General features: G+C 44.4%; 1 protein-coding gene across 10 annotated transcripts in view; it reads right to left on the bottom strand.

Annotated features, from left to right (window-relative positions):
- Positions 1-2,733: 2,733 nt before the first annotated feature.
- Positions 2,734-27,752, bottom strand: part of POGZ (pogo transposable element derived with ZNF domain) — a 65,106-nt gene continuing 40,087 nt past the window's right edge. For 3 of the 10 annotated variants that reach the window (XM_039512292.1, XM_039512286.1, XM_039512287.1), the window contains 14 exons: positions 27,191-27,484; positions 26,109-26,309; positions 25,149-25,258; positions 24,376-24,710; positions 22,489-22,643; positions 15,266-15,366; positions 13,729-13,884; positions 12,260-12,394; positions 11,767-11,939; positions 11,000-11,140; positions 10,129-10,188; positions 6,626-6,738; positions 5,693-5,717; positions 2,734-5,587 (listed from right to left, as the gene is read on the bottom strand). In XM_039512292.1, coding sequence (XP_039368226.1) covers positions 4,018-5,587; positions 5,693-5,717; positions 6,626-6,738; positions 10,129-10,188; positions 11,000-11,140; positions 11,767-11,939; positions 12,260-12,394; positions 13,729-13,884; positions 15,266-15,366; positions 22,489-22,643; positions 24,376-24,710; positions 25,149-25,258; positions 26,109-26,309; positions 27,191-27,484 — 3,569 coding nt within the window. In that variant the 3' untranslated portion in view covers positions 2,734-4,017. Of the gene's footprint in view, positions 5,594-5,692; positions 5,718-6,625; positions 6,739-10,128; positions 10,189-10,999; positions 11,141-11,766; positions 11,940-12,259; positions 12,395-13,728; positions 13,885-15,265; positions 15,367-22,488; positions 22,644-24,375; positions 24,711-25,148; positions 25,259-26,108; positions 26,310-27,190; positions 27,485-27,752 lie in introns of all 10 variants that reach the window. The other 7 variants (XM_039512296.1, XM_039512290.1, XM_039512294.1 and 4 more) reach the window with 5 other exon arrangements.

The raw sequence follows: 27,752 nt of genomic DNA on the forward strand, positions 1-27,752 counted from the left end.
CATCGCACTAATCCAAGTACAGAAGTCTCTTTCCAAGCCATCACAACATTTGGAATATCCAGCAGCAGTGGAAGACTGGAGTTGCAAACTTGAATCGAGGTAGGCAGACCTGCTGCTGCCCTTTCAGTGACTGGCAGCAAGGTTCATGGTGAGCAACCAAAGTTTGCTCTATAGATTCCTGTACTGGCTGAGCAGGACGCTTAATCGTAGAGCGTCTATGCTTAGATGGAGACATGCTGAAGACAAAGGCTTCAGGTTATTGTAATGCATGTGAAAATATTACTTACCTGCCAAGTTCATCTGCGCTTGCAACAGGAACCCTCTTCATTTCAGACAGATGAATTAACACTTATAAACAGTGTTACCTCATCTGTTTTGCTCTGGAGCTGCTGACCTCCAGAGTTTCCTGCTTATTTACTATGGAACTAGGTTTGATATCCTATTCTAATATCTGGCAATTCAGTAACATGATTTAACACCATGAGGTGATACAGAGCAAAACGTCACTGTCACATCACTTATTCCCAAGGCTGGTCATTCTAACCCAAAAGGGCAGTGTTCTCCCCTTACTACCCACTATGCTCCACAAGAGTTTAGCAGCTGTAAAGAGATCTTATTACTAGGCCAGCATTGCATTTACACAACCTGTTCATGCTAATATTAATAAAAAACGGACATTTGGGAAAATAAAACTGTTTTGAGATGTAGTCTTTGCTTCCCGTGTGCTCAGTTTCACAACTTAAGCACTCTGCAAAGCTTTAGTGTAGCATCAAGCAGTTTGGGATGATGTGAAATGACTATAAGCCTCGCAAAACTAAGAGCTACCTGGTTGTAGGCCTCAACAGTCTCAATTTACCCTGAAGCTCAACTGAAATGCATTTCAGAAAAACCATCAACATTTAGTAGAGGTGTGTACTCAGAGGTGTGACAACCACTCAAACAACATGGGCAGCCCTACAGCCTGGAATACCAACTGTTAGAGAAACAGGGTCATGAATCTGTATCATGATAGGTAAAAACCTTTAGCTCACCTTTTAATCCAATACCAAGTGCAATGAAAACAATTTCTAATAACACCATATGGAGCAAGTGCTAAACTACACCAGCTAGATGATAACACAGGGCTCCAACCTTTCCTCACAAGTAATTCTGGAGGGAAAAAAAAAAATCAATGTGACCGTAAGTGTTGACTAGTGTGCCTCTTGTCCCCATATTTAAGCACTACGCAGGAAAATTAGACTTGTGAAGACTACTAACAAATAAGTGTTTTATTGGGCAGGCTTGTACTTAAAACATTAAGTAGTCCAATTTCCTGTGAGGAAGGTACTTCAATATCTTCTCCATGGTGCAGATTGGAAAAAAAACTTGATAGCAAGAGGTTACAGATTTCAAGTTTTCAAACTTAGGTGCCTAAAGCTGAGCAGTTGCCTAAATTTGGATGCCTGACTCCAGTGACTTGGCCAAGGCTACATAATATCAGCACAGAGCCAGGATTAGAACTTGAGCTGCTAGCTCCCAGCCTGTGCTCTGGTAACAGGCCTAATGCTTTACTGACCTTCGTAAATAGTAAAAACAAACAACCTTTGCTCTTTAGCTTATAGCTGTCTTAAGAAACAATAAGATATTACCTCTAAAGAATTAAAATACCAGTTCATTCAGTTAAATAGATGGTCTGACACATTTATACTTTCACAAATGATTCTGTATATATGGCTGGTCTTCGACAGTCTTACAGCTCTTACCATTCACTGGTCTAACGAGGTCCTGCTAACATCAAATTCTAAAAGGACTTGGATGAAGCCCTTGGAAGAGAATCTCACCTCAACAGTGAATGAACTAAAACCATGTGAAATTAGGAATTTTAAGAGTTCTGTAAGCAAAGGGCCTCATCATAATAGTAGGAGACACAGTAGGATACAATTTGGTATGAACATCATACAAAAAACTGTCCATAGCACACATGGTCTTAAGACACATACAAGCACTTAGAGCTGAGATGCCTCCACTTTTTTGGGATCGCAGGTCATGTGTCTAGCCAACTAATACATTAGAAGGATAGTAAAGAATGCAGCTACATGTAGCTAAAATACTGAATAGTCTGCTTAAACTGGGCCATCTCTTTGCAACTGATTTACCCTTGTAATTATAATTCATGACTGCTGCTTAAGTTTCATTTAAATAGGGTCCATTTACCAGCATCTATGAGGTAAACAACTTAAAAACTTTAAGCTGTTGTTTAAGAATGTAGAGATTGCCAAATAAAGATGAAATGCAATGAATGTTTTTACAGTAGACTATAAATATGTATCATTTATGCTTTTCAGACTTTTCTTTAAAAAACCCTCAGGACAACAGGCTGTCGCACTTAACCTACGTTACTTAATATAAGGCAATTAGGTGCCAAAATGCTAGCGTCGCATTGATTTTGTGGAGGGTTGCAAGGTACAACTGAGGGCAGAATCAGGCTCTAAGTGTTAGCTACATGTAAACCCATTTCATTACTATCCCATCTCTGGCTTTTTTCCAGACACAGTGAGCTACTGAGTCCCTTCCCAAGCACGGCATTTGTGTACAAATTGAATCAAATCAGGAATTGGTCATGTCAAAACAAAAGCTTCATCAGCTTCACATTTTTTGCAGAGTTCAGAGGAGCAAGAGAATTAATTTAGGATAATATGCACTTTTCTATCAAATTTACAAGAGTTAAATACTTCTCCATAATAAAAACACATGTTTATAAATCCATTTCCCTGGTTTTATTAAATGTTCCACTTATGTACACTTTAAAGATGAACCATTTACAGGTCTGCACATGCTGCCTCCTGCTTTCCTTGGGTAATAGGGAAGGTTCTCAAAAACCTCTATGGAAACAGAAAGGTGCAGGTGCTTCTGATTTTTGTATGTCAAAATGCTTTCAGTTTATACCATAATACATACAATTAAAAAACCCTCAAACATGCAAATTGTAGAAAAATTTAAGCTGGCAGTGAAAAATAAAAACAAACGTCTTCCTTTTGTGCACATCACAGTTTGTTTCATTAAATCAGATTTTCTAATTCTAAGGAACGTAGTGTCTGATGCCACTGGTTAAAGCAGGTTTATCAACTACTAGTAGTTTAAAAAGGTTGTTTAATGGTCCATATAGTTTTAGCTCCCATCTATTGTACAGGAAGATCAAGACAGGCTTGGCTTGTCTCTTCCGTCATGTACCCTCTGTCAGTAATTCTTTGGAGCAAGGTGGGTGGGTGTCAGATGGTTTCTTGGGTGGAGGAATGAAACCATCACACACAGTGTCCTCCAGTTGTCATGAAGTCTACTCAAAAACGAGAGGCTGGCTTTAACACTGCACCTAACTCCCTAAATATAGATCTCAGTTCAACCCCAGTTCAAATACTAATGGCTCCTAAGAACCGTTGCTGGCATTGAACAGGCAAAATTCTATCGCTTGTGTTTTACCCCATGTCAAGATTCACAAGCAAAGTCATTGCTCTTCTTTTTCTTTTTTAAAAAAGAAACAAAAACCCAAATCTCAATGGCCAATAATAGAAGGTTTCACACATTAAAGCAATAATTCATATCTAAAGATACTACAGAAACCTAAATCTCTGGGTCAAGTGTTAAAAAAAAAAAAAAAATTCTGTGTTAAGACAACCAAAAGATTTATATACTGGTTCATTAGCTACATATTTTTTTTTCCTTTCTTTATAAATGGTCACATTGACGATGTAGTATAATTCAAAACATTTTTGCACAATAAAACAGAAAACTATGATACAGTGAGGTAAAGAAAACGCAAAAATATTCACCCACAATATAGCGTCAGAAAATACCAACACAGTGATTTCTTTTTTTTAAAAAAAAGCACAAAACTTATAAATGAACAGCATAAATGGCTATTAATCTGAGTGATCACCTACAAATTTCCTAATCCCACAAATCCACAGGGAAGTGTAATGGTCTCATCCAACATTTATTTAAAAAATAACCCTTTCTGGATCATGATTCTCAGATTAGTGCTCAGATTTCCATCAGATCCAAATCAGCATCTTCAAAGCCATAGAAGGATTCAGTCTCACTTTCCCCCTCAAAGAGCTGGTGGAGGATTTCTGGGCCTGTAGATTCTTCGGCACGGGTCCTATCCTGGAATCCAACTTCTTCGTCCTGCAGCTCATCGCTCAGCTTCAGCTGCTCCTCAAGAGAGGCGATCAGCTCCTCCTGCATGTCAGCATTGCGTGTGGGAGAGTTGGCCGTGCCATCGGGGCCAGGCAGCACACTAGCCACCAGGAAGGACTGCTGCACGAGTTCAGGACAGTCGCCAATGACTTCCAGAACCTCCGCCAGCCAGCATAAAACCAGCTGGAGGAGAATGTCCGAGTCACATGTGGAGTCCGCCATTTCCTTAGCTTGCTCTTTCCACTTTTTATGCAAGAAGTTTTTCACAGTCCTTTTTATGCACACATCCAGGGGTTGGATTTTGGAGCTGCAGCCAGCAGGGACTACGGCTGGCAGAGTACTGGATGCATTCAGTAAGGAAAGTACCTCTTCAGACAGATGTGTTCGGTGGCAATCCAGCACCAGCATGCCCTTGCTGTTCTGGCACTCCGTGTGCTTCTGCCACACTCTAGAAGACCACAGCTCCATGATTTCATCATCGCTGTAACCATTCTCCTTTGCTTCCAATATAATAGACTCTGGCACATTGGCAGGCTGCTCTACGTGACCCCTGTAGAACACTAGTGTTGGCAGAATGCTGCCATCAGCTAAGATAGCGAGGACAACGTCGCACCAGGGCTCCCCGGTCCCCACTGTCTGCAACGCATTCTCTTTCCTGTCGTCGCTGCTCAGTACCTCCACATCAAGGAAAAGAGAGATCTCATCAATGGCTGCGATCATGGAGAGCGGCAGGTCCTGGGTGTGGATCTGCCGCTGCACAAACTCAATGAAGCAGCTGGCATTTTCATCTACGTCTTTGGGGAGAGGGTGAGCCACCGCTCTGCGGGTGTGCATGCTGAGGTTGTGCCTGAGCATGAACCTCACTGCCCATTCGTAGGAGATCTTGAAGCCTCCCTCAAGGGACCGGCCAATCTTGGTTGCCTTCTGAAAGAGAGTTTCCTCATTCACAGGCAACTGCTGCTCTCTTTGAGTGAGGACCCACTCTGCTAGCTTCTCTTCAGCCTCTAAGCTGAGGTACTTGCCCTCTGACAAAGATGCTAAGTTGTCTTCTTGGAAAGCTTGAAACCTCCGCAGCCAGCGCCTGATACGCCTCTGAGGATTCCTGAAGTGCTCTGCTGCCTGTTCAGTGTTGCAGCACAAAGCAAACAATACGACACGAAGCTTTTTCACGGACAGTTGTTCCTTTTTGCTTACAGGTTCGGGCTCTTTTGCTGTCTGTTCTTCTTCTTGATCATCAATATTTAAGCACTCTTCCTCCTGACTAACTTCAGGTCTCTTATATGCCTCTGGCACTGCTTCAGGCTCCAACTCATCCTTCTCAGGTAACGAAGGCTTTGATTTCACAGTAGCAGCTTTACTTGGGGGATAGGTGGAGTATATATTCTTCATGCTTCCGTCAGGGGGCTGGCTGTGCCTTGAAGGGAGAGAACACAAAGAACCAGCTTAAAACAAGAAAAACAAAAACAGGGAACAAAAACTAGAAGAGTATTTGGCAGATCAGAGATGTCAAACAGTTTACCTTGAATGTGAAATCCAAGTGGGCCCTGAAAAAGGAAATATTTGGAGGTTAGTTTGCAAACATCAACGACAAACAACAAAAATCATTTTTCTAGGATGATGATCTTGTACCTCTACAGCGCCAGTCATCCTGAAGGATCTCAACACAATTTGCAAACACTTTATATGTATAATTTCATACCTATAGAGTAATCACTGTATCCACCACTGAAATGCAGCCACCTCTGGGTTGATGCACAGCAGCTAACAATGCACAATGACACTAGACAATGACCACTAAAACCAGCAGAGAAATACTGTATTCATTTGAAGTCACAGAAGGAATATAGTTAGGCTGGATATAGGCCAGTAAATTGGAATTTGCCCAGGCCATTGGAGGTAACACCTTCCTTTAGCAAAATGTAATAGGGATATTTAATGATAAGCGTCTAGGATACAAGTTTTAAGCCTCATCCAAAATTGTAACTTCAGCAGCAGTACAATGCCTCTTAGCCTCTCACTGGTTCAATAGACTCTCAGAGGAAGAATAACTTACTAACAACATTCATACAGCCCCTGGATGAGTCCCACAGCAATACAGCTGTAACTATACGCAAAAAAGGAAAGGAGATATTAAACCAACCCCCCAAACCTCCAGAATAGACAAACTCTCTCATTCTGTTATGAAGGGTCCACAACACTAAACATCTACCTACATGTCCTATGGCCTGGGTTATACAGCAGGTCAAAGTAGCTGATCACAGTGGTTCCTTCTTACCTAATCTATGAATCTACTCTATGTTTTACATATAAATAGCATGGAAAGCTAGAGGAATACTAGGCCAAATTCATCCCACATAGATATACCAGGGAAGCATCTGGCCCATGGTCTATAAATAATTGCATTATGCCCCACATTACAATGTGACATTTCTGCTTCACCTCAAACTCTTACCTCGGAAAATGATGTTACTGAACTCATGTGATGGGTTGAAGACCAGATGCTTGGCCATTGCATCACCTTCAGATGTTGCAAAAAGACAGGAGGCACAAGCCAACTTTACCCCGCTAGGAGGGGGAAGAGAAAAGGAGTGTTTAAGAACACCAGCATCACAACAAATAGATGCATTTCATATAAAGCAGCAACCATTAATAAAGAGATAAGGAAAGTTCTCATGGAGACTAAACAGGCTATAAAACCAGAAAACTTAGTTGAAATCCCCCATTAATATTACTTCCTTATTTACTGGGTACATGTCACTTCGGGATGGGATGAAGAGGTACAATTTCTAGACACCATTACTGACTGCTTCTTGGAGCAGCTAGTCCTGGAACCCACAAGGGGAGAGGCAATTCTTGATTTAGTTTTAAGTGGAGCACAAGATCTGTTCCAAGAGGTCAATACAACTGAACCACTTGGTAATAGCGACCACGATGTAATTAAATGTAGCATCCTTATAGGGAGAAAATACCTAAGAAACCCACCACAGTAGCACTTAACTTCAAAAAGGGGAACTACATAAAAATTAGGAGGCTAGTTAAACGGAAATTAAAAGAAACAGTCACAAAAGTGAAATGTGTGCAAGCTGCATGGAATTTTTTTTAAAAAAACACCATAATAGAGGCTCAAACTAAATGTATCCCCACTCCCAAAAAAACAGTAAGAGGACCAGAAAAAAGCCACCATGGCTAAACAATAGAGTAAAAGAGGCCGTTAAAGACAAAAAGACATCTTTTAAAAACTGAAAGTCAAATCCTAATGAAGAAAACCGAAAGGAACATACATTCTGGCAAGTCAAGCATAATTAGACAGGTCAAAAAAGAATTTGAAGAGCAACTATTAAAAGACAAGAACTAAAATAAAAAAAATTAAGTACATCAGAAGCAGGAAGCTGGCCAAACAATCAGCAGGGCCACTGGACAACTGAGGTGCTAAAGGAGCACTCAAGGAAGACAAGGTCATTGAGGAGAAGCTAAATGAATTCTTTGCATCGGTCTTCACTGGAGAGAATGTAAGGAAGATACTCACACCTGAGCCATTTTTTTTTTTTTTTTTTTTTTAAGATGACAAATCTGAGGAACTGTCCCAGATTGAGGTGTCAGTAGAGGAAGTTTTGGAACAAACTGATACTTTAAACAGAAATAAGTCACCAGGACCAGATTTCTGAGAGAACTCAAATATGAAATTGCAGAACTACTAATTGGGATATGTAACCTATCATTTAAATCAGCTTCTGTGCCAGATGAGTGGCGGAGAGCTAACATGATGCCAATTTTTGAAAAAGGCTCCAGAGGCAATTCTAGCAATTATAGTCTGGTAAGCCTAACTTCAGTACCAGCAAAATGGTTGAAACGACAGAAAGAACAGAATTATCAGACACACAGATGAACATGATACGTTGGGGAAGACCCAACACAGCTTTTGTAAAGGGAAATCATGCCTCACCAATCTATTAGAATTCTTTGAGGGGGTCAACAAACATATGGACCAGGGTGATCTAGTGCACATAGTGTACTTCAACTTCCAGAAAATCTTTGACAAGGTCCCTCATCAAAGGCTCTTAAGCAAAGTAAGCAGTCATGGGAAAAAGAGGCAAGTTCCTCTCCTGGATCAGTGACTGGTTCAAAGATGAAAAACAAAGAGTAGGACTAAATTATAAGTTTTCACAGTGGAGAAAGGTAAACAGCAGGGTCCCCCAAAGATCTGTACTGGGACTAGTGCTTTTTAACAGTCATAAATGATTAGGAAAAGACAGTAGAACAGTGAGTTGGCAAAGTTTTCAGATGATACAAAATTACTCCAGACAGTTAGGTCCAAAGCAGACTGCAAAGAGTTACAAAGGGATCTCACAAAACTGGGTGACTGGGCAACAAAATGGCAGATGATATTCAATGCTGATAAATGCAAAGTAATGCACACTGGAAGACACAATTCCAAGTATACATACAAAATGATGGTGTCTAAATTAGCTGTTACCACACAAGAAACCAATCTTGGAGTTATCGTGGACAATTCTCTAAAAACATCTCTTCAATGTGCATCTGAAGAAGTGGGTATTCACCCACGAAAGCTCATGCTGCAGAACGTCTGTTAGTCTATAAGGTGCCACAGGATTCTTTATTGCTTTTACAGATCCAGACTAACACGGCTACCCCTCTGATACTCTTCAATGTGCGCCAGTCAAAAAACCTAACAGAATGTTGGGAGCCATCAGAAAAGGGATAGATAATAAGACAAAAAATATCATAATACCACCATATATAAAAACATGGTGGGCCCATACTCTGAATACTGCGTGCAGTTATGGTCATCCCATCTCAAAAAAGATAGATTAGAATTGGAAAAAGTACACAGAAGGGCAACAAAAATTATTAGGGGGATGGAACAGCTTCCATATGAGGAGAGATTAAAAAGACGGGACTGTTCAGCTTGGAAAAGAGACAACTGAAGGGAGATACGATAGAGGTTTAGAAAATCATGAATCGTGTGGAGAAAGCAAATAAGGACGTGTTATTCACCCCTTCAGACAAGAACCAGGGGTCAGTAATAGGCAGCAGCTTTAAAACAAGCATAAGGAAGTACTTCTTCAGACACCACACAGTCAGCCTGGGGAAGTCATTGCCAGGAGATGTTGTAAAGACCAAAAATATAACTGGATTAAGAAAAGAATTAGATAAAGTTCCTGGAGGATAGATCCATCGATGGCTATTAACTAAGAGGGTCAGGGATGCAATCTCATGCTCTGGCTGTCCTAAAAGAAGTTGGGACTGGATGACAGGGTGTGGATCACTCAGTGCCTTGTTCTGTTCTCTCCTTCTGAAGCTTCTAGCACTGGCCACTATTGGAAGACAGGATACTGGTCTGGGATAGTATGGCCATTCTTACGTTCTTATGACCAAATTCTGCCTTCAACTGCATAAGTGCATTTCCCATTATGTGCCACATGAAGTTAGCTCACACTAAGGGTATGTCTACACTACTGCGGTAAGTCAATCTACGCTACGCAACTTCAGCTACATGAATAACATAGCTGGAGTTGACGTACCTTAGGTCGAGTTACTGTGGGGTCTACACGAGAAACTCTCCCATTGACTTACTTACTCTTCTCGTCGGGGGTAGAGTACAGGGGTCGACTGGAGAGCGATCTGCTGTCGATTTGGTGGGTCTTCACTAGACCCACTAAATCGACTGCTGGTGGATTGATCTCAGAGCATTGATCCGGGCTGTAGTGTAGACCTGCCCTAAGAAGTCATTAGGAGTTGCAGGTTATTGAGGGTAAAATATGACCCAGGATCTTGTGCTCTGTTTAAACACTTTTTTGCTATTACAGAAAAAAAAATTTGGATCTTCTTGAGAAAGTGGATAATTACAGAAGATGACAGAGTTAGAAGATCAGAATATAAATCACTTTAGATGGTTAGGAAATTAAAATAAGATGTAATCAAGCTTGGCATTACCAGGCAGTATAGTTTTTAAACAAGGCCAAGTATTTTGGACTCTTCCGAGGAACGTGGTTGCTGCAAGGTAAAAAACAAGGATATTTATTAGAGTCTCAGGATTATTCTGCATATTTAAGCCAGACAAAAAATCATGCACACTTATTCAGAGAAATCTGATCCTATTTTAGAATCATTCTGTTGCAAGTCTCCCTATCTTTCAATTAAGGTTTCAGAGGAATGGGATTCCTATCCCTGATTAAACTGCTTGACCCTGGCTCTGGGGGCAACTGTGCTGCATCCATCGTTTTCTAGGATCTGTAGGCTTGTGTGAATGTAGCATGAACTCATTTTTGATCACAAGACAGCAATATCTCTGCTCTGAAACCCACAGCTCTCAGAGATTTGCACCAGAGGGCAGTTAATGACAGTTCTTACCTAGTAATGTGTTATTTACCACAGTCACTCATGCTTAAGAACTTGGAGAGGTATTTAGGACCAATGGTCTAGAGCAGGATCAGCAAATCCTGATTCTGAATGGGGAGGGCAGCTGCAAAAGTTAGACGGGATATTTCGAGGTGGCTGGCAAATTAAAAGGCGTTGGGGTGCGTGTGTGTGTATGTCCCTCATGTGAGCTGAAATGCACTGAGATTAATCCTCGTCCAGCATTTGCCCTCAATTGTTCTCTCATCTCATTTAGACAGGTGTACAAAGAAACCCATTACCACCCTCTGCGTTGATACAAACCACATGCACGCTGCTCTATAACCCACTTTTAGTGAACTGGAACTTACTGATGCCCCAGTAAAGGAGAATGACAATCAAAAGGGGTGGGGTGAGGTTCCAGTGTATTAGACAGGTTTACTTTTCTAGAGAGTCCTTTTACACCTACTTGATCATATGGTTGGCATATGCTCTGGAGCAGCAAGTGCTATAACGACACAGCGAACAGTGGACGTAGGTAGGAAAGTGGTTTGGGAAATCTGGGATTTCGAAGCTGCACTCCAAGCACGTCTGCCTCCCCAGGACACTCCTGCAGATGAAAGGGGACATTCTCATCAGTGGCTGTACAGATACCTCGTGGAGTTACAATTCCTGTTACTACAAACCCCCTCAGACACAAAAGACAAAGCTAATCAGCAAACAGTGAAGACTGTCATTGGCAGAGGCAAACTTCCAGAAAAAAAAATGCAGTCAAAATAATCTCCTCTGACCTATACTTTCAGCCCTAGCTATATAAATCGTCTTAGTGTTAGGCTTTAGTTTCCCCATTTGTGACACCTCATTAAGGAATCACTCTTATGCCATGTACTCAAATGCAGTGGACTGCCCTAACCAGAAAAAATTAAGGCTGCAGTGTGGGACCTCTGAGGAAGACAGGATGAGAGGGGGAAGAGAAAGAGAGAGGCTCCTCTGGGCTCTCTACAGGGAAAACCCCACAAAAGAGAAAATTAAAAAAACCAAAACTGTTTTAATAATTTGACTTAATCCTGGTCTTGTGGAAAGCTGGCTTCTCCTGGCATGATAGTTCTTCCTGGCAGTGAACAAGCCGAAACTGCACAGTGCTGAGGAGCAGTCTGCCATCAATGGTGGCATAACATAGCTGACTGCATTTTCTTTAACAACCTTTTAATTTGAAACTTAGCAAGAAGTTCTGACATTTTCTTGACTGCTCTCTTCTGGATGTTCCTCTGGACGGGTGGGTACAAGAAGATGGGCTGGGGATCCGAGGAAGTCGTCAGTGGAGTGGCTTCCTGCAAGGTGCCCTGTGGCGCATCATTCGAAGATACTGGCACCGTCCGCGGCTGTCCTCTAGATGCTCTAATTGTAACCTGCAGCAAATGACAGATACAGGCTATACCTCAGCTTTGCATATCTTAAGACACATGCTGCCCCACTCCTGATCTCTGCTCCTCAGCTTTGCAATTGTCTGCTCAATTTAACATGGAATGGCAGGTGGAATCAGTCTGTTCCAACAGGTGTAGATTTGAAGTGATCCACATTCTGCAAACAGCTGTTTTATGGCATCTAGTAAAAACTGGTAGAAAAATGCTGTTGGAATTTTTAGGAGGTACATATTGATAGTGTTGATATACTTCTGAGAAAATGGAGGAGGAGGAGCGAGGGCTGCTGTCTAGCTTGGATCCCTTACCTTGGTTCCAGGTTTCAGTCCTTCTAGCTGTTTGGGCTTTCGGAAAGTTTTGTGGTGCTGCAGCTTGTGTTCAATTTTATCCTTGGCAAATAGGAATTGCAGACGACACTTGTTACAGTGATAAACACTCTTCTTCTAAAGCAAAATAAAAATGAAATATATTTAATTTTGGAGAGTGGAAGCAAAAAGAGAAGGTTCTTGGGTGGTTTATTTTATTTATTTAAAGAAACCAAAACAATGGCTTCTCTTCTTTTTATTCCCTTGATCTCAAGTCCAGTCAAGTTTAGGTGACATTTGAAAATGCTGTATTAAAAGTAGTTACTGGTGGCCTTTGTTCAATTTCCAGTGGGTACAGTGTCCACATCATAAAATCACCTCCACCTCGGCAATTATTAGCAGGTAAATAGGCCCAATGGTCTGTGATGGGATGTTAGATGGGGTGGGATCTATTTTACTACAGAGAATTCTTTCCTGGGTGCTGGCTGGTGAGTCTTGCCCACATGCTCAGGGTTTAACTGATCACCATATTTGGGGTCGGGAAGGAATTTTCCTCCAGGGAAGATTGGTAGAGGCCCTGGAGGTTTTTCGCCTTCCTCTGCAGCATGGGGCACGGGTCACTTGCTGGAGGATTCTCTGCACCTTAAGGTCTTTAAACCACGATTTGAGGACTTCAATAACTCAAACATAGGTTAAGGGTTTGTTACAGGAGTGGGTGGGTGAGATTCTGTGGCCTGCGCTGTGCAGGGGGTCGGGCTGGGTGGCCATAGTGGTCCCTTCTGGCCTTGGGTCTATGAATTGGTCCCTTTATCAGCAGAGGCACCAACAACTGCAGGATCAAGAAAAATGAACTCTTCTCTTTCTCCTAGAGGGGGTTTTCTCCTAGTCACGGCTGAGGCACATTGGCAGAGCAGCACGTGGAAGCTGCTTGCCTTTCCATTGCCTACACCCTATAACTGTTCTGTGAGTAAACTAAGGGTTTGGGGTTATCAATCTGCCACCTGCCAAAAGCACTAACTTTACATAATTTAGAACTTAGAACTACTCACACTTAAAAGAGGTCACCATTCTAGGCAATAGATATGGAACTAGAGCTTCCCAATAGCTATAAAAAATGTGGTCTGTGGGATGGAATTTATTTTCTGGAATGTGAACTTTTCACCCAGAAGGATAAAAGGCTTATATCACCCCCCAACAATCTTTGTTAATTACAACTTGGAAACAAATACCGACAGGGAAAACACATAATTTCTCACATTAAATAGTTATTTGTGCTAATTATAGCTGAGGTAAGAGGCAATCCCTATTTAATCCAATTTCTGTCCGGTGTGTGTGTGTGTGCGCGCGCGCGCAATCATCTGTTTCAGGCCCTGATTCAGCTTTAAGCATATGCTCCACTCCCACTGAAGTCTCTGTGAAAAATGAACCATTTTAATCAAAACTTTGCAAAGACTGTAAATCTAAGTCCGTACTTGGGTTACCTGATGCCTCATGAAATGCTGCTGGAAGGCATTGCCATTCTTAAAGACTTTCAGGCAATAAGGACAGAGCAGGTGCCGTGTGTCCTCATGGATCATTCGGAAATGGCTATCCACTTCAGAGTAAAGCGACGAACGATATTGACAGACCTGGGGATGGACAAATGCAAACAATTAACATGGAAGTAATCTAGGAATTTATATCACATCTGTCACTATAGTATATAGTTACTTTCACTGAAGCATCTAAGCAGCTGCTAACCTACACCCCCTTTAAGTTACTGAATGAACCAAGGCTTATCTGAAGTAAGCAGAAAGGGAGATTTAACAGGAAGTGAGACCTAATAGTAAGTGATCTCTCTCAGTTAAAAATGGGGTTAGTCAATCTAAGTAGATTCTTATATGGCAACCATAACCATGGTTCCTGAGCACCTCAGGAGTAATGAGCTCTGAAAGGAAGTAAATCTTATGCAGTCTTCATCACTCAGAATACAGGGCTACAAGAAGCAGGGCCGGCTCCAGACCCCAGCGCGCCAAGCGCGCGCTTGGGGCGGCATTTTGCCGGCAGGCGGCTCTGGCGGACCTTCCACAGTCATGCCTGCGGGAGGTCCACCGGAGCTGCGGGTCCAGCGGACCTCCCGCAGGCATGACTGCGGAGGGTGCGCTGGGCCCGCGGCTCGGGTGGACCTCCCGCAGGCATGCCTGTGGATGCTCCACCGGAGCCGCGGGACCAGCGGAACCTCCGCAGGCACGTCTGCAAGAGGTCCCCCGGAGCTGCGGGACTGGCGACTGCCAGAGCGCGCCCCGCGGCGCGCCGCCCTGCTTGGGGCAGCGGAATTCCTAGAGCCGCCCCTGACAAGAAGAGAGAGGTATCTTGAGGAGTCGGGGGGGAACATTAGGGTTTACTGGGGGATACACATAAAGAATAAAAAAAAGCCACTTAGATTTTTTTAAAGAGACTACATACTCTTGAAATTAATAGTTATGAGAACAGATGAATTCTGTTCTTTCAGATGGTTATAAAATTAGCATTTAATGACACTATCCATCCAATCTAAAAAGAAGAGAGGGAATAACTGTGCAATCAGGAATAATAGATTGTTACTGAAAAGCAAGTCACAGTATGTCAGATAGAACAATTCACTCAGGCCCTATGTCATTCTGAAAGAGGTTACATTTTATAAGTTTCTTATTCTTCTCTTTCTCCCATTGGACAGGCAGCAGTGGGGCCAATTTATGGAGGTTAGCATCTTGAGAGTGGATGTAAGCACTGACCTCAGGCTTAGACAGCAACTAGGGATGTAATGGAGTTAGTGACAGAGCCTTATCTTCTCCTCTAGAGTGACAGCTTTTATTTCCTGAAAAGAAACCCATCTCCAGGCCCTCAATGCAAACTACTAGTGTCTGCTCCCTCAGCACCAACTCCAATGGAACTAATCACCTACTTAAGTGATTTGTTGGAAAGTTCCAGATCTCCTCCTGGACTTCATAGAAACAGCCTAAAGCACAGAGTTTAAAATGTGTGTAATACCTGACAAACGTAGGGCATTTCTCCAGGCTTGTGGGTATCCTTCATATGCTGCAAGAACATTGGCTCACTCTCAAATGCCCATTCACAAATCTTGCACTTCGCTGTAACAGGGAAGAAAAGCAAAGTAACAGTTAAAACCCCCACAATGCAAAGGTTGCAGTGAATGACTTTGAAATCAGATAATATCATCCCTTTAAAGGAAGCAAAATATTACTGGTTCTCTCCTCTTGGATCTGGGGCATGTGATTTAAATCAATCAATCTATCTATTCTCAGCATCTTCTGGAAGGCATCACCAATACCAACTGAGCAGGGAGTAAAAGAGAAGGTTACTCACCTTGCAGTAACTGAGGTTCTTTGAGATGTGTGTCCCTGTGGGTGCTCCACTCCAGGTGATGGTGGGTCCCGGCGCCGTTGATCAGAGATCTTTGGTAGCAGTGCCTGGTCAGGACGTGCTCAGCTGCTGTCTCATTAGAGTCTGCCTGAGCGTGCACGTCCCGCACCCCCCCTCAGTTCCTTCTCTACCGTGGAGAAGTCAGAATAGTACTTCAAAGTAGAGAGGAGGGGGGCAGGGAGTGGAGCATCCACAGGGACACACATCTCAAAGAACCTCAGTTACTGCAAGGTGAGTAACCTTCTCTTCTTCTTCGAGTGCTGTCCCTGTGGGTGCTCCACTCCAGGTGAATGTGAAGCAGTACCCACTATGGCTGGTGGGACTTGGGAGTTGCAGCAGTGATGACTGTAGACAGTACTGTGTGGCCTACTATGGTGTCTGCCGTGGTATCCTGCGTGATAGCATAATGTTTGGTAAATGTGTGTTCAGATGTCCATGTGGCCGCCTTACAGATATCAGGAATAGGTACACTATGGAGGAAGGCAACGTACGTTGACATAGCTCGAGTAGAATGAGTTCTGATGCCTTCGGGTGGTTGGGCATTCTGAATGTGGTAACAGGTTCTGATGCAGTCAGAGATCCACTTGGAAAGGCGTTGCTTAGAGATAGCTGAGTCCTTCAATCTCTTGGTAGTGGAGATAAATAGCCACAGGGACTTACAAAATGGTTTAGTCCTGTCTAGATAAAAGGCGATTGCTCGTCTGATGTTAAGGATATGTAGAGCCGCTTTGTGCGGAGTCTCATGAGGTCTGGGATAGAATGCAGGTAAGTATATCGGTTGGTTAAGGTGGAAGGTGGACACCACCTTAAGGAGAAATTTAGGGTGGAATCACAGGGTAACTTTATCTTTAGAGAAGGTTGTGTAGGGAGGGTAGGCCAACAGAGCGCGTATTTCCCCTATGCTCCTTGTTGATGTTATAGCAACCAAGAAAGCTACCTTCATAGACATGTGGAGAAGAGATGAGGTAGCTAAGGGCTCGAAGGGAGGTTTCATAAGACCGCAAAGAACTAGGTTGAGATTCCAGGCAGCTGCCGATGGATAAATCTCAGGGTAAAGATTTTGCAGGTCTGTGAGAAAGCGTTTTATTGTGGGGTGGGCAAAGAGTGAATATCCATCCAGCAAATCACGGAAGGTGATGAGGGCTGCGAGGTGTACTCTGATGGAGCTGAGCGACAGCCTGTCCTGTTTTAGTTTTGAAAGGTAGTCTAGGATGTTAAGGAGGGTCCCGGTATGGGGTGTCAAGTGTTTATGGGAGCACCACACGGAGAAGCGTTTCCACTTTTGCAGGTAAGTCTTACAAGTGGAGTCTTTTCTACTATGCAGCAGGACATACCAGACTTGCTCAGGACAGGCGAGTTTGTGGGTCTGGAACCATGAAGGAACTATGCCGTCAGGTGGAGGTTCTGGAGCCGCGGGTGAAGAAGCTGGCCGTTGTCCTGAGAAAGCAGATCTGGTCTGTTGGGGGGAAGTCTGTGGAGGACGGATGGACATGTGGAGCAGGTAAGGATACCATGCCTGACTCGGCCAAGCCAGGGCAATAAGTATGACCCGGGCTTTATTTCTGATCTTGTGTAGAACCCCGTGTATCAGAGGGATCGGTGGAAAGGAATACATGAGAGAGTTGTTCCACAGGATGAGGAAAGCGTCTCCTAGGGATGCAGTCCCAAATCCCACTCTGGAGCAAAATAGGTGGCATTTGTGATTCTAGATTGTGCCAAAGAGGTCTATCGACGAGGTGCCCCAGTGGGAGAAGAGCTGTTGTAGTATCATGGGATGTAATTCCCATTCGTGTTCTTTGGAGATGCGTACGCTGAGTGTATCAGTGTTGTGACATCCGGGTAGGTATAAAGCGGTAATTGTGGTCTGGTGGAAGCAGCATGAAGACGAGTTGCAGCAGGAGCTGGCCAGGGTACCACTGAGGCCAAGGCATGGGATAAGAGAAGTTAGGTGCCGCCCACGGGGGTGGGGAGGCGGCAAAGTAGGGAAACTGAGGCTGGTGGTTGTGAGCCGTGACCTAAGGCGCAAAAGATTCCGGTGAAGGACAAAGAGGCAGGTGTGGAGAACTCTGCCTGCTGCTGCATATCAGGCTCGCTGTCAGTGAAGGTAGCCAGGTCAGGTGGGGAGAGCAGCTGGTCAGAGAGTTAGCGCTGTGTGTCAAGGAGCGGAGAGTCAGGCTGAGGGGCCACTGAGATGTCGTCCTGACTTAAGAATTGCTGCTTAAGAATCCCTAGGCTGTGAGCCTGCTGAGCGTGATCTGTGCTCAGAAGCATGCACTGACTTCGGTTTTGCTTTCCCCGGTGCCGCAGGCCGTTTGTAGGCGCCCTGCGGGAGGGTCCCTGCCTCTGCGCTCCACGGGAGCCGTGGCTGAGGTGCTGGGATGGTCGGAGATGCCTGCCTTCAGCACTGTCAGCATTGAGGGTAAGAATCTTGCAGGAGACCCTTTACCCTTTTGAAAGTCTCTGGACGGAGACAGTTGGGCTTCCTGCCTCTTCGCATGACAGGGTGAAGCTGCGCTCCCGATTGGTTTGGACCTGGCTGGGGAGCATGAGGGAGAGGGTTTGCTATTGCCCGTCTCCATAGGTGGCTGTAGGGATTTCTCCATCAGGACCATTTTCAGCTGCAGGTCCCTGTCACGACGAGCCCTTGTTTTGAGGCTGGTACAATAGACACACTTGGCAGGGACGTGTGTCTTGCCGAGGCACTTCACACAGCATGAGTGTCCGTCGGACCATGGTATAGAGTATTTACAGGAATGACATTTCTTAAATCCTGAAGACCCTGGCATTATTGCACTAGGAATGCCGGGGACAGTGTCTCAACGGGAGACAAACTTGAGGAAAAAGAAGGGTTCTTTTGTTGTTGTTTTTTAAACTAGGTAACTATTCTAAAGGAAGGGAAATAACTGGGATGTTACCAACTATTTCTATGTCTTTGCATTTGTTTCCCTCAGAGACCAGGGAAGAGGATCAGCACTGCCCCGAGTCCCATCTTCAGCCGAGGACGGTTGAGAAGAAACTGAGGAGGGTGTGGGACACACGCACTCTGGCAGACTCTAAAACGAGACCGTGAGACAGCAGCTGAGCGCATGTCCCCCGACCAGGCACTGCTACCAAACATCTCCGATCAAGGGCGCTGGGACGCACCATCACCTGGAGTGGAGCACCCACAGGGACAGCACTCGAAGAAGAACTGAGTCATCAAAGAACATGGAAAAGCTCCATTTCCTTTGGCCCAGGCCAGTGCTGCTCTGTTTCCAAAAATACATTTTTGATCAGATTAGTTTAAGCATCATCTGAAGTCTATTTGGTAATCCCTATGTGAAATGAATTTGGAAAGTCACAACTAAGCTTAGAATAACAGAGACTTGGTGGGGTAACTGACATGACTCGCCCACTGTCATGGATGGGTAAAAATTGTTCAGGAAGGACAGGCAGGGGAGAAAAGGTGGAGGAGTTGCACTGTATGTAAGGGAGCAGTATGATTGTTCAGAGCTCCAATATGAAACTGGAGAAAAGTCTGTTGAGAGTCTTTGGGTTAAGTTTAGAAGTGATAGCAACAAGGGTGATGTCATGGTGGGCATCTGCTATAGTCCACCAGACCAGGAGAATGAGTTAGACAAGGCTTTCTTCAGACAACTAACAGAAGTTTCCAGATCACAGGCCCTGGTTCTCATGGGGGACTTCAATTTCCCTAACATGTGCTGGGACAGCAATAGAGCAATGCACGGACAATCCAGGAAGCTTTTGGAGCATGTTGGGGACAACTTCCTGGTGCAAATGCTGGAGGAACCAACTAGGGGCCGTGCTCCTCTTGACCTGCTGCTCACAAACAGGGTAGAATTGGTAGAGGAAGTAGAAGTGGGTGGCAACCTGGGCAGCAGTGCCCATGAGATGGTCGAGTTCAGGATCCTGACAAAAGGAAGAAAGGAGAGCAGCAGAATACAGACTCTGGACTTCAGAAAAGCAGACTTTGACTCCCTCAGGGAACTGATGGGCAGGATCCCCTGGAAGACTAATCTGAGGGGGAAAGGAGTTCATGAGAGCTGGCTGTATTTTAAAGAAGCCTTATTGAGGGCGCAGGAACAAACCATCCCAATGTGCAGAAAGAATAGCAAATATGGCATGCAACCAGCTTGGCTTAACAGAGAAATCTTCAGTGAGTTTAAACACAAATAGGAAGCTTACAATAAGTGTTAACTTGGATAGATGACTAGGGAGGAGTATAAAAATATTGCTAAGCATGCAATTGGAGTTGCAGCTAGCAAGGGATGTCAAAGGTAACAACATGGGTTTCCATAGGTATGTTAGCAACAAGAAGGGCTCAGGGAAAGTGTGGGACCCTTACTGAATGTGGGAGGCAATCTAGTGACAGATGATGTGGAAAAGGCTGAAGTATTCAATGGTTTTTTTGCCTCAGTCTTCACAGACAAGGTCAGCTCCCAGATTGCTGCACTGGGCAGCACAGTATGAGGAGGAGGTGAGCAGCCCTCAGTGTTGAAAGAACAGGTTAAGGACTATTTAGAAAAGTTGGACATACACAAGTCCATGGGGCCAGATGCAATGCATCCAAGGGTGCAGAGGGAGTTTGCTGATATGATTGCAGAGCCATTGGCCATTATCTTTGAAAACTCATGGCGACTGGGGGAGGTCCCGGACGATTGGAAAAAGGCAAATAAATATAGTGCCCATCTTTAAAAAAAGAGAAGGAGAATCTAGGGAAACTACAGATCAGTCAGCCTCACCTCAGTTTCTGGAAAAATCATGGAGCAGGTCTTCAAGGAATCCATTCTGAAGCACTTGGAGGAGAGCAAGGTGATCAGGAACAGTCAACATGGATTCACCAAGAGCAAGTCATGCCTGACCAACCTGATTGCCTTCTATGATGAGATAACTGGCTCTGTGGCTATGGGGAACGCGGTGGACGTGACATATCTTGACTTTAGCAAAGCTTTTGATACTGTTTCCCACAGTATTCTTGCCAGCAAGTTAAAAAAGTATGAGCTGGATGAATGGACTATAAGGTGGATAGAAAGCTGGCTAGATCATCGGGCTCAACGGGTAGTGATCAATGGCTCCATGTCTAGTTGGCAGCTGGTATCAAGCGGAATGCCCCAAGGGTCAGTCCTGGGGCCGGTTTTGTTCAATATCTTCATTAATGATCTGGAGGATGGCATGGATTGCACCCTCAGCAAGTTTGCAGGTGACACTAAACTGGGAGGAGTGGTAGATAAGCTGGAGGGTAGGTATAGCATACAGTGGGACCTACACAAATTAGAGGATTGGGCCAAAAGAAATCTGATGAGGTTTAACAAGGACAAGTGCAAAGTCCTGCACTCAGGACGGAAGAATCCCATGCACTGCTACAAACTAGGGACCAAGTGGCTAGGCAGCAGTTCTGCAGAAGAGGACCTGGGAATTACAGTGGATGAGAAGCTGGATATGAGTCAACTGTGTGCTCTTGTTGCCAAGAAGGCTACCAGCATACTGGGCTGCATCAGTAGGAGCATTGTCAGCGGACTGAGGGAAGTGATTATTCCCCTGTATTTGGCATGGATGAGGCCACATCTGGAGAACTGTGCCCAGTTTTGGGCCCCCCACTACAGAAAGGATGTGAACAAATGGGAGAGAGTCCAGTAGAGAGCAACAAAAATTATTAGGGGGCTGGAGCACATGACTTATGAGAAGAGCCCGAGGGAATTGGGCTTATTTAGTCTGCAGAAGAGAAGAGTGAGGGGGGATTTGATAGCAGCATTCAACTACTTGAAGGGGGTTCCAAAGAGGAAGGTGCTAGGCTGTTCTAAGTGGTGGCAGATGACAGAACAAGGAGCAATGGTCTCAAGTTGCAGTGGGGGAGGTCTAGGTTGGATATTAGAAAAAACTATTTCACTTGGAGGGTGGTGAAGCACTGGAATGGGTTACCTAGGGAGGTGGTAGAATCTCCTTCCTTAGAGGTTTTTAAGGGCTGGTTTGACAAAGCCCTGGCTGGGATGATTTAGTTGGGGTTGGTCTTGCTTTGAGAGGGGGTTGGACTAGATACCTCATGAGGCCTCTTCCAACCCTAATCCTCTGTGATTCTAAGCTTCTAATAGACAAATGTCCTGTTGTCATGTAGAATAGACCAAAGAAAGAACCTAAGACTTGTGTGGAAACAACAGTCCCATCATGCTTTGCAGATAAAATAAAGCTAACTTTAAGAAGTGGAATTTTACTAAGCATAACATTTGGCATGTTTTGAAATTGTTGTGACAAATATTTTAGCAATATACTAACCACAAAATGCATGCAAGATGTGTAACGACTACCATTGTCCAAAGAAAGGTATAAACAATGACTAGTCATCAGGTTTTAAGACAGCTGAAAAGTTACAAGAGATTGAGTAAGGCATAGTACCTGAACTTTCTCATCTCACAACGTGGCACTGGTGGGCATGGTGTGGGGAAACACATCTTATGTGTATAAACTGAGGACTTCAGTCTGCTTTCACCTGCACTAGATTTGTTTTATTGTTTAAAATAATAAATAACGAGCCGCCAATAAAAGCTCCACGGATCTACCTTAGCTCAGAATTTCATTCCTTTAGGAGGTTCATATCAGAACCTAAACATTATCTGATTATCATTGTTTTGGGTCTTGACAATGAAATCGCTTTGGACTAATACTACAATTTAGTTTGAACTTTTGCAGGCATGCAAAATAATTTAATTCCACGTAACCCCACATCACAAACTGAATCATGATGGCATGGTCCCAAAATGGACAGACCTCTTTCTCCAGAGACTTGCACTGAAATCCTGAAATAAACAAACAAACCACCCGCTACCACCACTTACTGGTTGATTCATAGGGACTATGAACGTTCTCTAAGTGGCACTGCAGCTGGAAGGGGGTGGAGAACTGCCTGTAACAGTGCTGGCAAATAGTATGGACATCTACTTCCCCATTCTGCTGATCTAGTTCAACATGGTGTTTCATATGATTCATAAACCTGAAGGAGAGCAGAGAGTATGTGAACATAAATGCAAAAACATTCACATTTATATCAACCCTGGAAATGGTGTGAACCAGACACTTTTACATTGGTTATTTTTGGCATTGCTTTCACTAGTAGCAAAAATGTTTATTTTCAAATAGCTAACTAAAATAACTGCATTTTTGGCATAGTATTAAAATACTCTCTTCTCACTAACCCTACCAAAACCAGGCCTGACATGATGGCAACACTCCCTCCATCAAAGAGAGATGGACATGACGTCCTTCACTCTGTGGCCCAGAGATATTTCAACAGCAGTTTATTCAGCCCCTGGATAGTAGGATACACCTGACTCTGCTCTCTAACTGCCCACTGAAGAAGCAGCATCAAGAGGATAACAACTAAAATTCTCCATCTGCCATAACAAAGCATATCAGCTCAAAGTCAAATTTTTAGTGGTTTCCTAGGGACTGGACTAGTGGTGAGTTAATAGAACTTTTAACATCTGTAATTTCTGATTAGGACTCAGGATTCTATTATTCTAGCCCAGAGTTTCCCAAACTGTGGGCCGTGGCCCACCAGACAGTCCCGGGTGGTCTACTGGCACAGCCATTGGTGGAGTTTGGAGAGGACATTGGAGTTTGTTGTGAAGCAGACAGTGACAGAGGGGCAGCAGATGATGGCCCCTGCTCAGTGCTAGAGGAGCCCAGCACCCCCAGCAGGTGGCAGAAGACGACATGGAGCCACTGTGCGGTGAGCAAGAAGGGGCTGGCCCTGAGAAGTGGCAGCTCCCAGGGTGGCTGGAGGGTTTGTGGCTGTTCCCGCTCCAAGCCACCACACCCACAATCCATGGCTGTCAGGCCTCCTGGAGTATCAGCTCCGCGGCTCCCCCAGTAACCAGGGCACAGCAGTGCTGCTCTGTTTCCTCCTGGACAATGACCATCACAGATAATGGCTGGGTCTGACCCAAGCACCTGCCTCTGCCCAGCACTGGGGCCCCCCCGAGCCTCTCTCCTGTTCCCAGGCAGGGGGTGCCTGTGAAGCACACAAGGGTGCTGGGTGGGTGACGGGGCAAGGCTGCCAGATGACAAGCTCAAGGCACTCAGTGGGCTGCAGAGGCGGAGGGTGTCAGTGGGGGCTGGCTGTGGCACCTGCCTGGCCCCTTCACCCTTTTGCTGGCCCTGCTCCCTGCTGAGGCGAGGGGCCGCGCATGCTCCATGGTGCCCTCTCCCTGGCAGCTGCGTGGCGGCCACACTGCATGCTAGACAGCCCCTTGCCTGATTTCCCATTTGATCACTCTGAGGGGACGATGGCTCACCTGCCTGGTGGGTGAGGTGGGAGGGAGCACTACCAAACTGTATACGCTGATGGTGGGGAGGGCATAATTTAAAGGTTCAGCTGCCCCCTGAACAGCTCAAGTCATACCCCCTGCACTTCCTGGAAAGCAGCGAGAAGTGCTAATAGTGGGCCGCAGTGCCTACTGCAGCTGCAGGAGGGCCTCAAGGAAAAATGTTTGGGAACCCTGTTCTAGCCAAAAGAGTTCTGGGTTCCGTTCCCAGCTCTCTGCCACTGACTCATCGTGTGATCATGGGCAAATCATTTCACCTCTCCGTGCCTCTGTTTCTGACTTACCTAACCTATAAGGGGAGCTTTGGAACTTAATTGATTGACACAGTAACTCACTTTGAGATGTGCAGATTCAAGAACTGCGAGGTATTGTTATAGGGGCATGTGGCATTCCTCTTACCGTATGTTGTTCTTTAGCCTCTTGGTGCAGTGTGGACACCGGAAGGATGTTGGAACCTTGGGGAAGTTCAAAAGCTGAGTCACTTTGCCACCATCCCTGCCATAGTAGAAATCATCTACCAACATGATGAGTTTGCTCTGGGACGAGTCACCTGCATTTTCACTTTGCTCTGGAGCTTTAGCGGGTGGAGACAATGCAGGGATAGGTGTGGAGGAGGGCGGTGAAGCAACAGCTGCAGTTTTTTCTGGAGATGGAGGCTTTGTAGGCTGAATATTTGGTTCGGGTTCCAGAGATTTTCCTTTCTTGAGGAATTCAACCATTTCAGGGCAGCAGTACTTCAGGAAAAAGAAAAGCCACACTAATGATTAGATTGTACATAACAGTTCCTATATCACTACACATTCAACATGGGCTGTGACCTCATTGGTTCGCACAAGCTAAGTAGGCTGGGCCTCATGAGAGCTGGGATAGGAGCCCACCAAGCAACCTTCAGGAAGTCGTGAGGTGAATGCTCTTCCCTCCAAGTCAGTACGGCTGGGTGAGACTGGTGCTAGGAGGGGCAGTGCTAGTGGAGCGACAGTCCTTTCTAACAAGATATAAAATGAGGTCCTGCCTACCTGGAGTTATTAAAGATCCTGTGGCAGATTTTCCATTCCCCCATCAGATTGTCCTACCCAAGCCCCTTCTGTGGGGGAGAACACTGTTCTTCAGTATTGCCCTATACAATCACCAGTAGTGACTAATGAATTCTTCATCTCAGAATGGTTACTTACACACATATGTCCTCTTAAAGCCTCAGTCACTCGAAATTGGGCATTGCATCTTGGGCAGACTTTCCGGCCACCATCTTGTAAATCAAATGTGGGGACAGGAGAAGAGCTGACTGTAATAACAATAACAATAATAACAACAATAATAAAAACTGGATAAGCCAGAACTGGAATCTGATACTACCCCTACATTTCAATAAAAACTTGGACCTAACTTTTGGCCCTATTGAAAATGATTCATTTCAAGAGTCATAACATTAACTGCTAACAGAACTTGAGAGGAGAGGAATGAAAATGTGCAGATTTATGACAGCTCATAGGAGATACACTGCACACTCAGCATTCCCCAGAACACAGTCACTGGTGTCCTAAGAACTTCCTGATAAACATCTTGCAGCTAAAATCATCTTCTCCCACTACTCCAATCACACTTCACTCTCCTTGTATCCTTTCATTGACTTCCTGCCCCCATCCACATCAAGTTCAAACTCCTTGTCCTCACCTCCAAACCTGGGCAGAAGTCTAGAATCTGGATGGTACAAAAGGTGGCTTAAAGCCAACTTTTGCCTCATTCCCACTGAGATGTGCCTTTTGTGCAGAAGTAGCAGCACAGAAGCTGCCCCTCTGCATGTCTGTAAAGAGCTCTGTACGCCCATGGCGATATGTAAATAATAATTCTAACAATGGTAGCATGTGCATCAATAACTCTGCATACACAGTAATAAATACAAAGAGTAATCAGGAACTCACATGATAAACAGAGAACACTCACTAGGAAAAACTTTAGGGCAATGAAGACATGAAATTCAACCGTATAGCTGTTTAACATGTCTGTTTCCTCTTTTATATGCAATCTAGATAACATGCTTAGTTACTTGTTTTCTGCATCAGAAATTGAGTGTTAGGAACATCTTTAAAAGTCTGTGCTTTCAGCAGAATCTAGAAGGCTGCCACAGACCGTACCTTTCAGAGATGAGGATGATGACTCTGAAACACTGGATCTCTGGGAACCATGTGCAGGGCTGCTATTGGAAACCACAAGGGGACCAGGGCTCTGGCCTAATGAAGGAATGGTATTCAGTGTGTTCACCAGCTTAGCAACCTCGTTGCTGTTCTCTCCAGTTACTCCAGGTCTCTTCACAGTCACAAAGCTTGCAATGCTCACTGCCAACAGAAGGGACAAAAAACAATTTAGGAACACAGGATCTGATATACCAGGCAAGACCCCTCATCTATCATGTCCTACATCCTGATAGATCAGATCAGACCATCGATCCAACATGTCCCCCATCATCTACTGTACCACATAAGTCCATTAGTCCATCAGTTCTGGTATCCTGACTCTGACCGTGATCAATACCTGATTCACCAGAGATGTACAAGGAGGGTTGGTGGAGGACAACACCCTTCTGACTCCCTCCAGCAATCAGCTTACACCATGAAACACGAGATTTGTCCTATGAATAACTATACATGTTATTGATTGTCATAAAAATGATCCACACCCCTTTTCTGAATCTCGCTGCAGTATTTGATTCTGACCTCCTAAATGTAATTACATTGTCTGGACCTGTTGCTGAAAGAAGCAGTATTATTATTTGTTCTAAAAGTTGTTTGCCATTACTTTTGAAAAATCCATCATTCTTGTATTATTGGACATCATAAAAAAGGAACGACTAATTTCCGTTGTATCCTTCTTAATCTTAAAAACAGCTTCATATATAATCTTTCAAAACACACAAATAAGCAACACTTTGTGTTTCTTAGGGTCTTTCATCTGAGTTATCTCAAAACATTTTATAAACACGAATTAGTTAATTCTCATACCCATCTGGGATACATGGAACATTATCCTCCTTTTACAGATGGGTAAACTGAGGCACAGAGCAGTTAAGTGACTTGCTCACAGTCACGCAGTGCGTCAGTGAGAGAGTCAGGAATAGAACCCAGGACTCCCACTCCCATACTCTAGCCACTAGGCCACATATTTGAAAATCAAATTATAAACACTTGAGTTCCCACTGCTTTCCCATGGGAGGTCTTACCTAATTTGGGGTTAGTAGCTTGACTGGATTGCCCTGGCTGCTGCACAGTTAACTGTCCAAGTGTTGTTGGCTGCGTTGAAGTAGGAGTTGTGGAGGTGCTGGGAGTGGACTTACTTTGCTGTTGTGCCTGGGACTGTGGTACAGTGCTCCTGATGGTAAGCGTGGCCGGAATGACCGTAGTGAAAGTGTTGGTAGTGGGTCGGACCGGCATGGTTGTACCTGGTCTCACCTGGGCCATTTGAGAGAAAACCTGAGGAACTCCAACGGTGGGTTTAACAAACTGGGTGCCTGGGGCTTCAAAAAGAACAGAAAACCTGGTTAGATCCTATGCTCCCACTCGATGTGTCAGATATCTAACTGCTTGTTTCCCAGCAGCACTGAGCTCCCACTAACTTCAGTGGAGATTATGAGTGCTCAGCACCTTTTAAAATAGTTTCACTTTCCAAGATGAGTGAAATGCAAAAGGAAACATCAGACAGTGAAAATTACATTTTCATATTCTTCCCTTTTTAATAATTTTGGGTGGGATTTTCCAAAGTAGCACAGTTTTCAATGGGACTCA

The sequence above is a fragment of the Mauremys reevesii genome, linkage group 24 (genome assembly GCF_016161935.1).
Source record: "Mauremys reevesii isolate NIE-2019 linkage group 24, ASM1616193v1, whole genome shotgun sequence".
Taxonomy (NCBI): domain Eukaryota; kingdom Metazoa; phylum Chordata; order Testudines; family Geoemydidae; genus Mauremys; species Mauremys reevesii.